Below are 13,034 nucleotides of genomic sequence, written 5' to 3'. Positions count from 1 at the left end.
GTCTTTGTTTTAAAATGGCATAAAACGATCCATGTCCGCTCTGGCGTTTCTTCTAGCATTTCTAATCAGCCCTCCGTCCACACTATACCCCTGAAAACGTACATCATGTGACCCACACACACAAACACACTCTGTCATGCACTGCAGCGTACGCACACATCTGAGCTCCAGCAGTCAGCAGGTGGTTTGAGCACAAAACCCCAGAGAGCAGTGCACGTCAGACAGATTATCAATGATGTACTGCAGTATCGCGTCTCACTATAGTTGTTAAACATGATGTTTAATTAATCTTGTCTCTATTTGACGACTCTTCTGTCTTTTGAATCTTTCACACTTGTACTTAGTAATTTTAGGGAAAACCTCAGATACTGTTGGTTGTGCACTGTTTTTTTACCAACCAAGTTTGTCAACACCATTAAAACGACACTGATCACTCTGACTATTCACGTAAATCCCACGGAAAAAGTGATTTACAGGTGGTAATTTGTGAGTAACTTATCTTTATTTATTTATGATTTGGTTATGGGTAGAACAAAAAACATGCGGGTCAGGTAGTTAAAACCATAGGCTACAAATAATTAATTTGTTATCGGTCACACTTTACAATAAGGTTCATTCGTTAATGTTAATTAATGCATTTACTAACATGAACAAGCAATGAACAATACATTTCCTACTGTATTTGATCATGTTAGTTAACATTAGTTAATGAAAATACAGTAGTTCATTGTTAGTTCATGTAAACTCATGGTCTATTAACTAATTTTAAAAAGCACGGACCTGGATGTTAATAATGTATTAGTAAATGTTCAATTATGATTAATAAATGCTGTACATGTGATGTTCATGAATAGTTCATGTTAGTAAATGCATTAACTAATTAACCTTATTGTAAAGTGTTACCTTGTTATCAAATAATTAATTATTCATAAATAATTAATTCACCGCCGCCTACGACGACAATGCCGTTGTCCATTGTGATGTTTCACATTAAACATTGTACAATGCTAAATTGGTCGCCATCGTTAAACCCTAATAATACTACAAAATTTTATAGATTAAATGTTTAAATGGCTTGTCATAGTCTGTGAACCCTCAAGAGCAGTTTGACTGCATCTGCAACTGTAGTCATGAATAGCTGTCTGAATATCCTTATTTGCAGTAGATCAGATAATGTAGGTGAGATAAAGCTAGATTTAACATAGTTTAAAAGCCTTTAAAGGAGTACAGCAGTTAGAATCTGTAGTAACTGGTGATTCTTATAAGGGCAGTGATAATGGTTACCTTATTTAGATTGAAAATAAACACATACAGAGAAGTCCAAATCATTCACACTTTGCTGCCATACAAATGTCTGCAGCAGGTGTAATGATATTATTCAGTGTTGTTGTGTTGTTACCTGCTTACCTAGCTGCAGACAATTTTCAGGTGCTGCATAATATCATTGCACCTGCAGAAAATGTAGTGCGGCAGTAGTTCCTTAATTATTATGCCTGAATGAGAATATGGTTCCTTGACATATCGACCTAGAACATTAGAACTGTGTTGGTCTTAGTACACAATGTAACTACAGAAGAGTCATGCTTTAAATTATCAAAACCTTTTTTTTTTTTTTTAGCTGTATGCTAATGGTCTAATCTGGTCTAATCTGAAACTCATCGTTTTTAATTTAGGTCTCTTATAAAGTAATCATATTTCCAAAAAGTTGGACTTTTTTACAATATTGAAGTCAAATTCATTTTTAGTGCTATGATGCTGATAAACTGTTGTTTAGTCATGTGCATGTAATAAAAGAAAAAAAGGTTTATGGTTTCAATAGGTTTAACGTTTTTCAATAATTTATTATCTGTAATATTACAATGATTTGAATAATATTATAATTAATCTAAATAATTAATACTAATTTACTAAATAAATGCTAATACTAAATAAATGAAAACTAATTTATTAATAAAATAAAGCTAAGCATTAGCTAAAAAGGAACACGTATATAAAAGGTCATTTATTTCATTGGCAGTGACTATTTGAACCAAATATGCATGCATAATAGCATTTTGCTTTTGACCTTTTTTTTTTTTTAATTGGGGTGGTTTTAGAGACATGTAAAAGTATGTATTTTATATTTATGTTTTATGCCAGTGTCAAAGATACCTCTGTAAACAAAAAGTAAAGTAAATGACTTTGAAAAATTGTGTGATAATGGGTAATTTCTTTCTCTATTCTCAGTCCCCTTTCCCTGGTGATGATGAAGAGGAGGTGTTTGACAGTATAGTTAATGATGAAGTCCGCTATCCCAAATATCTCTCCACAGAAGCCATTTCCATAATGAGAAGGGTAAGTTCGGACAAGTCCTGTTCTGCTTTAAACCATTGACCCAAACTACACCTCGTCTTATTCTTCATGACAACCCTTAAAATCCCAACATGGCTCTCTTAGAAAGATCCTTCTCTTGTAATCTCATATTAATTATCCAGCTAACTAATGTTTCTAAACATTCTCTTCCTTATCCAGCTGTTAAGGCGAAATCCAGAGCGGCGTCTTGGCGCAGGAGAACGAGATGCGGAGGAAGTAAAGAGGCATCCTTTCTTCAGAGTAGGCCATCTGTTTTACATCGTTTTTTTTCTTCTACAGAACATTCACATGTCATTATTAAAGTCCTTACCACACTTGTATTCATCTTCACTCAGGATATGGATTGGCCTGGACTACTGGCAAAGAAGATCCGGCCTCCGTTTGTGCCGACCATCACAAGCCGTGAGGATGTTAGCAACTTTGACGATGAATTCACCTCAGAGGCACCAATACTGACTCCACCTCGAGAGCCCAGGATTCTGACGCTCGGCGAACAGGACCTGTTTGCAGACTTTGACTACATCGCTGACTGGTGTTAACCCAGATCCTCGTAAGCCCCACTCACACACATACTCAACACTGAACAACAGCTCCCTCTCTGATGGACACGGCGCAGAAGAAACTGCTTGTCCTTTAAAGCTCTTACTAGTGCCATCTGAGGGATTGGCAAGAACTTGAATGACGAAGTGTTGGCAGCCCGATGTGGCTTTTTTATGGTCAGAGCACTGGGACACTCATTTTGGTGACCATTACAAACTTATGAGGATTCAACAGGATCAACTGAAGCTTCCCCTCTCCAATTTTCCACATTTTCTCTGCTATCATTGACTAATGTGCCTAATGTCTTCAGATTTTGGGGGCAGACACACACAACTGAAGAACTGAACCTGAACAAGGTGTTAAATTGAATTCTTCACACCGTAAGAGATGCATCTTGAATGAAGAGCAAGCTCAAGCAGAACTCTCTTTAAATATTTATTTCTTGCATTTCCCTTTAATGCCTTAAAATCTTTACAGGGCTTCCAAACAATAACCAGGTACAAAAAAAGACCAACCAAAGCGTTCCTGCCAAATGTTCTTCTACCCTTTTTATTGGATTAAAATAAAGAGCTTGGCCATCAAGAGCACAGATGAATGAACTTGAATTTTTATTAAGTCAAAATTAAAGAAAGCTTGGATTAATTGATATCTTGAGAATCTTTTTTCAATCGTGCTGTAAAAGCATCCTTGTACTCCAATCGTCAACAAGAAATGTAAGTTATAGTTTTATACTGTGTTTTTAGAAAATTAGCCATTTGGATCTGCTGTATGTTATGACAATGGTTGTACACGTATATATGAATTGTAAGATTATCATTTTGGAGAGGGCAGCTCAAAGTTGAGAGCAATTCTGAACTTTTCAAATGGAATGTAAAAATGTATATTCATGAAAACAACACACACACACACACACACACACACTAAAAATGTATATTTTTGGCATGTGGTCATGCCAAAGCTGGCTGTATGTTTTATTAGGTGATGTTTTTTTAAAGGATATTTGTAGTCTATTTCAGATCTTTGTAATTTTGCAGCGATTTCTCACAATTTAGCCATTTTGTGGTTGTATATGTCAACATTAAACCACCTTTAAAAGAGATGCTTTCACAATTCCTACTTGTTTGACACATTTGTTCCTACAGTGAGCTTATGATGGACTCCTGCCAACAATTCCACTCAAGTGTATCCTGAAACCTTTCTCAAATACATTTTGTACACCAACTGACACCTGGTTTCTGTCTGTTCCTGTTGGTAAGAGCTTCGCTGAAGAATGTGTGCTCTAAACAAACTAATGAACACACACACAAATCCGTTTAGATGCTTTTAACATTAGAGTTTAGTTTGTCTTTTTAAAATGTAATGGTAAAACTTGATATTGAAATAGACTAACAGTCAAAATTATACATGCTTTGCAACTTGCTTTATTGAAATGTTTTGTTTTATGATGAAGTCTCATTGTATACTCAGACAAACAGGTTTTGCTAATTTTGTGTGCTTTGATTTCTTGCAATCTTGCTAACTGAGTGTTAATGCAATAAAGGTATGGTAAAAAAAAAAAAAAAGTCTTTTCAACAGGTGGAAGATGACTGACAAACCAATTGAACATTTATTCCAGGGCCGGAGTGGGACTCTTTTTCAGCCCTGGAGTTTCAAGCCTCAGACCGGCCCACCTCAGTTCACCACTGACTATATTAAAATAAGGTTATTTCCAATTCAGTTTGTAATTACACTATCACGTCTTTTTTTGAGAAAACAGCTCTTTTAGAACTTCAAATGTTCAACAACCCTTACAGTATTATGTCTTAACAATAAAAATGAAAAAAAAAATTGTTACTCAGACAAGGACCGAACCCAGGTTGGCCGCGTCATAATCTAACGTACTAACCACTGTACCACAACAACTGTACATTAAATGGTGACTTATCTAGTTATATCATCTTTAACCTGCAGGCTGCATCCTGCTCACGAGGCTACGAGAAAATAGATAAAAAGAGCAGAGCTGTGGTAAAATAATGAATAAGAAGGCTGTGGTCAAGTAAATAAATAAATTATTTTTAAAAAGTGTGACTGCTGAGAGCTACAGATTCTGGAACTAGGGACACCGGCCCTCGCGGCCAAAAAACGGACCGGCCCACCGGGAATTCTCCCGGTCCTCCCGATTAGCCAATCCGGGCCTGATTTATTCTACATAATTTATTAATCTATTCTCATGCTACTAACAGTGTTTTAGATTCTAGTTTTCCATTTAATACTTATTAGCTAGTGCTTGTTTGTTACACACTGTTCTTAATACTAAAATATACTGGTACTTTTTCACACTAGTAGTAAATAATAAACTAGTCTCCTTTATTACATACTAGTTCCTATTCTTTTTTTTCTTTTTTTTTTTACTCCTTGCATATTACCACCTATTCAATGGATAGTAATTGTTCATTAAATTTCAGTTTGGTGTTATTGTCACTGAGATGTCATCTATTGAGTTTTGACTAGTATGTCTCCCAGTTGTGACTCATACATAGTTTATATCGTTGCGTAATAGTTTTGTAGATACTAGTGCTCACTTGATACTCGTACTAGTTGAATATATTGTTTTAGTACTTAAACATTAGATTAGGGATGCTCGTAATAACCGATTAACCATTAACTGAAAGGGTGCGTTTTTAACCGATTAACCGATCAGTTAAATTATTAAAAAATATTATTATATATTTTTTTAAGTTTGGCTGCATCTGGGCAAATTCCCTTTAAGGAAAGTCATTTCACTCGACGGCCATCTTTAAAACACCTCTTGGGCAGTATGCTCGGGCATTCTATCTGAATGAGGAAACATCAGATTGTGTTTTGCAGCGCCCTGCATGCCTCAGGTTTTTGCCTTTGTATGATGTGTGCTCGCAGTTGAAATAAAGTAAACACTGAGCGGAAAAAAGTGTACATCAGATTTTTAATTAAATGAAAGCAGAGGCGGAGTTTCCATTGATTAAATGCATATTTTCTGTGGAGTGATCAATTTGAGGGAGATTTGCGTTATTTTTATTTGACGGAAGAAAAAAAAAGACTTGATTGGGCAAACGCCAGTTCTTAAAAAGGATTCAGTCAGTGTTTTTGTTTTGTAATCTAACCTTGTCATTTAACCTTATTTAGGGCTGGACTATTTTTTTATTCTTTTTATTTAGTTTATTCTGTTTTTTATGCTGTTGGAATGCTGCATGTGCTTAAAGATGTTCTGTATGCTGTTGTTCACATGCTAAAATGAATCAGTATTTTAAAATGCAATATTTAATGAGTCAGACACAAAATAGACACGTTAATTATTTATTTTATTAAATAATAATTTATTATTATTCTGACCAGTTATCCATTAATAATCGGTTAACGAGCAGCGGTTGTCTGTTGGCAAAATCAACTGAATTGAGCGTCTCTACATTAGATATTAGTAGGAAACCTATTTAAGGTACAATAAAATAATAATAATAATAATCTTCTCTCCCCTTAACCAGACTGGTCACACAACAAACTCAAAACTCATTGCAAATCTCAGTGTGCCTCAGAAGTGATTAGGCTTGACAAGCCACCTGTAGAAAATACATCGCATCTCTCTGACACTGACCCTTGCACCACTGTTTGCACATTTGCACCAAACACTTTCTTATCACTCTTCCTTATCATCTCTAATATAATTGTGCATTTATGAGTGTACTTCACACAGGTGAGTGGGCTTAACAAAACACCTGTTAAAATACCCTTCTCTCTCTTTAGAAAAAAAAACGTTCCCCCTTTTTACTCTAAAGGCTCGTACACAACGAGGCAATTTTTGTTTGCGTTTATCATCAACGTTTTACGAGACGTTTTTCCGGATTCAAACTCGAGCGATTTTCACTGCCATCAAGCAGAAGAGTATGCAAAATCACTCCTTGACATTAGATGGCGCTAAACAACTTTAAGCTTCTGACACCTGCTTGTAACACAGAAGAAGAGAAAGAGAGAAAGTTTACATGCTTGTTGTTAAAGTTACTGGTGACTTAAACTAGCAGGGATGGTTCAGGTAGCAGCTCAAGCTCTAGCGATAAAGAAATTATTATTGTTCACAAAGCAATAAGCAGCTTCATGTTCATATCGCCTCTGGGCAATTTCAATGTGCGCTTGCATTGACAGTTTTTCACTTGAGCGCCTTCGAGTGCTGATTACTGTAACTTCAGCAGCTCCATGCACGTAAACAAAAGTGCCATTTTGATTGGTAGAGAACGAGCATGAGGCGTTTTTTTTTTTTTTTTTTTTTAATGATGCTTTTGCACCTGGTGTTTTGCACATTGATGTCCTTTATTAAGTCATGAGGCATTACACGTCAATGGAAAAGGCAAGCAAAAAAACGTCTCTGTGTGCACAGGCCTTAACACTTCATTACACAGTTCCTTTGTATAATTAGCACTTTTTGTGTTGCCTCCTTGTTAATCGCTGAATGCCTCCTCAATTGTAAGTTGCTTTGGACAAAAGTGTCTGCTAAATTTAAATGCAGATATAAGTTATTCTTTGTTATTTCTATGTTGGTGTTTTGTAACGTAATTTTTACGAGGTGAGTTGTTAGCACACCGCTCAACCCCCAACCTGGTGGATACAGTACACACATACACTACGGACAATTTAGCTTACCCAATTCACCTATACATCGCATGTCTTTGGACTTGTGGGGGAAACTGGAGCACCCAGAGGAAACCCACGCAAACATGGAGAGAACATGCAAACTCCACACAGAAAGGCCAACTACTAGTAAGACTTATTGTCTTCCTAGTAGGAAAGTTTTTTTTTTATTTATTTATTTATTAAATATCAGAATGACCCAGAAAACATGCTGCTGCTGCTGCTGCTGCTACTAAAACAATACAAAATGTCCTAGTACCTGAAGATCAAGCACCATGGTATCATGAAAACGGGTACTATTGCTTAATGTTAAAAAGCTTGCCATATGAACCTTTCTGGTCAAACCTGATAGTCTAGTTTGGTTACTCACTGTTACCATGTATTTTGCGTCACAAAATGAAACCGGTCTGGAAATTTTTGCTAATTAATGGTATGGGAGGACTTCAGTTAAAAAAAAAAAAACAGCAGTTGAGTTTTGATGTTTGAGTCACTTTACCTGAATGAGCTAAAGTGTATTGCTCTTCGGGTCAGACTGGTCCGATCTGGGTGTGTATATGAAAGTCACTTCATGAGTAATGAGGGTTTCCTATGGAAAGGCTCATCCTTTCTGTAAACTTTCGAAACTGTTCTGTTTTTGCAAATTTATGGCAAACAGCTTCCTCCCCACAGTATCAAAAATAAGTTTCAAAAACTACTACTGAAGTAATTTGATGCATGAAACATTGTGTAGAATGTTTCAGGCTTGGATCATTTTGTGATTCACTGACTTTCTAAACATTAAAAAATAAAAAATATGCCCCAAGTGGTGAATAAATGTAACTTATCATGTCAAAACTATTCAAATAATATTGCTAATTTATTCTTAGGGATAGTTCACCCAATAATTAAATAAATAACTTTAAAAAGAATAATATACCATCTTCAACAGTCTTCTGGTCATCAAAATGTGGAAAGATTGAGTGGGAAAAAAGTATAAAGTTACTAACAAATACATTTTTTAAGTAATAAAGACAGGTATCTTTTGCATTTTTACACAGAATTTATAGTTTTTAAAACTACTGCGATTTTTGTGGTATTGTTCAATAATCTGTTAGTCATCTTGTATTTTCAATGTATATGCTCAAGATTATTTTGGGTTGATGTTTCTAACTTTATTTCACGGACATTTGGTACATTAATACAAATTTGATTCTATGATGTCATGTTTGCTTTAGTACAAGATGGAATTGATTAAAAAAAAAGTACAACCTATTTTCTTTTACAACTAATGTTACTTGGAAAATACCACATTCATGTCATGAAATGGGCCAAAGCTAAGCCAAGCTAATTGTAAAGCTAAGCTAATTGTGAACATTTTATAAAGGAGATATTAAACAATATGGTACTACACTATGAAGCATTAGAAACAGAAAAGCTAAAAGACACATGAAGTTTGTGTCTTTATATATATATTTAAACCTCATATTTCCTGCCATATTTACGCCAGTAGGCCTAATAAATAAATAAGATTTAACACATACTGCAACTTCAAATGTTCATTCTATGTCACAAGGAATATCTAATGCTAATTTTAAAAAGGGCATGTGTCCTCTTTAAACTTTGCTTTCAGGTTTAAATGACAGATTTTCAAACTGGAGTGAGACACTCAACAGCAGTGTAAATGAGATTCTTGTGTTTTGACAGTCAGTGTCCAGATGTTATCTTGGAAAACTGTCACAGTAATAGTAGGCTACATGCTCTCTTGGGAATAGTCAGGACATGGGACAGATTTTCAGACAGGAAGAGGAAAGGGAAGCTGGGAAATAGGTTGAGAGGAGAAGCTCCGCCCTCACTTTCTGCTGCTTCAGAGAATCTTTTTTATCTGCAGAAAGGAAGTGTTCAAAAATACAGGCAAGACATAAGGTGTCACTAATATAATATAAGAAAATAATCTTTAGAGACTAGGAATTTTAAAAAATGCTTCAAATTTACTGTAATCCAGATTTATCCAGATTTTTAATATGAGCTAGCTCTCTATTGTAGAAACTCTTTTTCACAATATTGTGGCAAGTATGAAGCAAAATTGTTACACTACTTAAACTGATTTTGAGATTTTTTTTTTTTTTTTTCTGGTGAACACAAAAGTAGATTTTGAAGATTGTTGGAAACTGGGGGTTTGACATCGATAGTAGGGAAAACAAACAGTATTGGAAAAAAAACAGCATATGCCTGTAAGGTATATTTTGATGCTGGTTTTGCTAGTCTCTAAGCTGGTCTTGCTGATTTCAATGCTGGTTTTGCTGGTCTCAATGCTGGTCAGGACTGGCACTGAGACCAGCATTAGAGACCACTAAAATCAACAAGACCAGCATCAAAACATACCTTACCAGCATAAGCTTCTTTTTTTTTTTTTTAAGGGCAGTTTTATTTATTTTTTTCTAAATATCTTCTTTTGCGTTTAACAGAATGAACTCAAACAGGTTTGTGATAAGTGAAGGGTGGGTAAATCGGTAGGCTTTTAATTTTTTTGGAGTGAAATGTATACCTTTAACATCTACTGGACATAATAGACATTGACTATTAATTCAAAAAGTAGGTCAAATTCATTATCCTGTAATAAGTCGTTCAATGCCACATTTCTCAAACCGGTATTGAATATTTTTAAGTTGAATGTCGCCATCTTGAGGTTGACCAATGATACTGTAGGGCAAGGTTAAAAAAAGGGAGAAGGGTCTGGATGCAGACCTGGTGCAGTGCAATCTGAGCTGCATCCAATGCTTTTTAATGGGCTTACCTAACCCCACTCCTAACCCTACTCGTCACAGTGAAATCACTATCTCCACTGAATGCATTGTGTCTGACATTGCTTCGCTGAGTGATGCAATCTCGGCTTGCATCATAAAGGCTGCATCCAGATACTTTTGGATAAAGAAAAGGGGTCTGGCTGCATACTTGGTGCAGTTGCAAGGTAAATTTTTTATGTGCACACCTAAACCCACCCCTAACCCTACCCCTCATAGTGACGAACAGCTTCATTGAGTACACTAGTGTCTCACATTGCAAGTCTGAGACATGCAGTCTCAGCTTGCAAATCAAAGTGCATCCAGATGCTATTGAGAAAATGCCACCTGAAGGGTTGCAAGGAGGATCTGCTCTCAAAAAATGGACCTTCCGAAGGCTTCTAGTTTATCGCAGTAGGTCTGAGTCCTCTGTGCCTTCCTCAGCAGATGCAATGAAATCAACAAATGTAGCATATTGTCTTTTTCTCCATCTGTATTCTTTGCTTTTTGCATTGCCCCTTACTGTCTAATTTCTGACTCCAGTGTTTGCAGTGTTGGGACCTGAACTTCTTTGTCTTACACTTCATCTTCATAATAAGGGATATATTTATTGTAAATAAACAGTTTAAATGGCCAGTTGTATGTTTTATTATTATTTACAAAGGATTGAATAAATAGCAAACATTAGAAAAAGCTGCAAATACATTAAACAGTTTAGCCTGATAAAATGAATAGCTTAGAATTGAAGTCTCGTTAACCTTTTTTTTCTCTGTATAATTTAAACATTCTGAGCGAATAAAGCTTTTTTTCACTTTATGAACGCTCAGATTTATAATGAAAGTATTCGATTGACTTCCTTTTTATGCTGATTTAAAAAACAAACATCTGAATATGCCTTTTCCAATGTAATTTTGTACAAACATTTCGGGAATTATGAGTTTAGATATAACAGAAAATATCTGTAAGACTTTCTTCTCATGGGAATTAATTAAATTTGGCTTAACTTTTAAGGATAAAAACATGTTATATATTTAAACATTTGTTTATATTAATACAATTTTATATTCTTAAATGTAAATATTTAAAATTTTCCCAAGACTAGTGATGTTTAAAGTAGAATTTGTGATATAACTGAAGACATTAAGAGAGATGAAAAGTCAAAAAAGCAAGATATTTATAATTAGAGGATTTCGGTTTTATATTTTGAGAGCTTCAACTCCCCTGCTACTTAATTTTCTTTATCATGTATTTTATTTGTTAATGTTTGTTTTTTTATTCATTTATATATGTTGAACTATTATTATTAATGAGAATGGAAAAATTGTGAACGAAAAAAAGTCAATGACAGCAGCCGTTTTAAAAAAGGAAAAAAAGCCCTCTGCTTGCTGCAGTGTCATGAAAACCCACAAGAGGGCAAAATACAAGCATCAAGTCATACGCAACAGGTTCTTAAAGTATTTACCACGACGTTAATATGATTTATAGGTCTTAAAAGTTATAACAAATTATGTGTCTTAAATATAATACAGTTGGTTATATAGGGCTTACAGTGTAAGCAGAGTATGTCATGGCTGTTAAATTTTTATCTAATTGTTGGCGCATGGAAATTTGCCCAAGATACATCCAGTCTGGCTACTGCCTAGAGGTGATGTGTGTGATGTGGGTCCTTCTAAATGATAGTTTTAATGGTTTTGAGGAACATACAGGCAGAATTGATTGACCTCTATTTGAAGATGACTTGTTTTAGAGTCGTTCAGGGCCCAGTTTTTCAAAAGTAATCAAGTGAGATTTTGGATCACGGATCAAATCTTGGAAATGGGGTTTTCAAAAGTAACAGAGAGATTTTAAATTAAGATCAGATCATGTAATCCAATCTTACATTTGATTTGGATCAAACCTGCCCTTTGTGCTATTCAAAACTTTAAACTTAGATCTATTTAATCCAAAATAAAAAAAGGAGTGATCTCATCAGAGGTGTGGATTCAGTTGTGATGTTTTAAACCAAATAAAATAAAATAAAAAGTTATATTTTTAAGTGAATGATCACAAACTTAATGGTTATATAACTTAACTGATTATATATAATGTCTTCATATTTGAAGCCTAAAAACTAAAAAATGTTAAATGTTTGTTGCGGTTTCAGTTTCATACTATTAAAACAAGCAATGGCTGTTTGTGGCCACTGGTATTTTGTCTACCTGTTTTACTTTGCTTAGCCAGCAGGCTACACTGTTGTTTACATTTAAAGATTCAAGAATCCCTCGAGTACTTTTTCTGTTTAAAATGATTTTTGGAGCGGCATCAAAGCGCGTAGCGCAAATCTGACGTAGCGCAAATCTGCAAGTGAAGTGATGATGCGCCGGTTTCTCCTAATTATTCATAGTGGAGTTTTCTTATTCTAGGCCTCTTTCTTAATTATTCATGACTTTCATGAAGCTTTCAGATGGGAAAACAGACCTGCCAGTTCCAAGCTGTGAAAACCTATGATGAATGGGTGAGACCGTGTCTACGGACCCACGGCACACAGTATTTGGCTAGTAATGAAGGGTACATATGTGCTTGTTTCCTTGATTCACAGGGTTTGTTGCATGTTTTTCCTCGCAATCCTGTCAGGGCCGATATAGCAAAGCTGTATGTGCGCAGCAAGCATTTTTGTTTCATCTTGTGAGCTAACTGACAACGGTTGTTTGCTTCACTCCCCTCCTTCTCCCCTGTTCTGCTGGCCACGCCCATTCCTGCCGCTGCTCG

The 13,034-nt window shown here is 35.3% G+C and overlaps 3 protein-coding genes across 5 annotated transcripts in view; 1 reads left to right on the top strand and 2 right to left on the bottom strand.

Moving 5' to 3' along the window:
• Positions 1-4,117, top strand: part of pkn2b (protein kinase N2b) — a 68,361-nt gene extending 64,244 nt beyond the window's left edge. Inside the window, exons 20-22 of one of the 2 annotated variants that reach the window (XM_087255820.1) lie at positions 2,227-2,334; positions 2,512-2,592; positions 2,688-4,117. In XM_087255820.1, the coding sequence (XP_087111946.1) occupies positions 2,227-2,334; positions 2,512-2,592; positions 2,688-2,891 (393 nt within the window). In that variant the 3' untranslated portion in view covers positions 2,892-4,117. 2 annotated transcript variants of the gene reach the window in all.
• The window catches only part of LOC147836356 (uncharacterized), a 702,935-nt gene that overhangs the window by 454,710 nt on the left and 235,191 nt on the right, over positions 1-13,034 (bottom strand). The window lies entirely within an intron of this gene.
• kyat3.2 (kynurenine aminotransferase 3, tandem duplicate 2) overlaps positions 1-13,034 on the bottom strand; it is an 808,585-nt gene that overhangs the window by 745,641 nt on the left and 49,910 nt on the right. The window lies entirely within an intron of this gene.

Source organism: Danio rerio, chromosome 6 (assembly GCF_052040795.2).
Source record: "Danio rerio strain M-AB ecotype USA chromosome 6, GRCz13ab, whole genome shotgun sequence".
NCBI classification, from domain to species: Eukaryota; Metazoa; Chordata; class Actinopteri; order Cypriniformes; family Danionidae; genus Danio; species Danio rerio.
The sequence above is the reverse complement of the archived record's forward strand: the minus strand, read 5'-3'. Positions and strand labels throughout refer to the sequence as shown.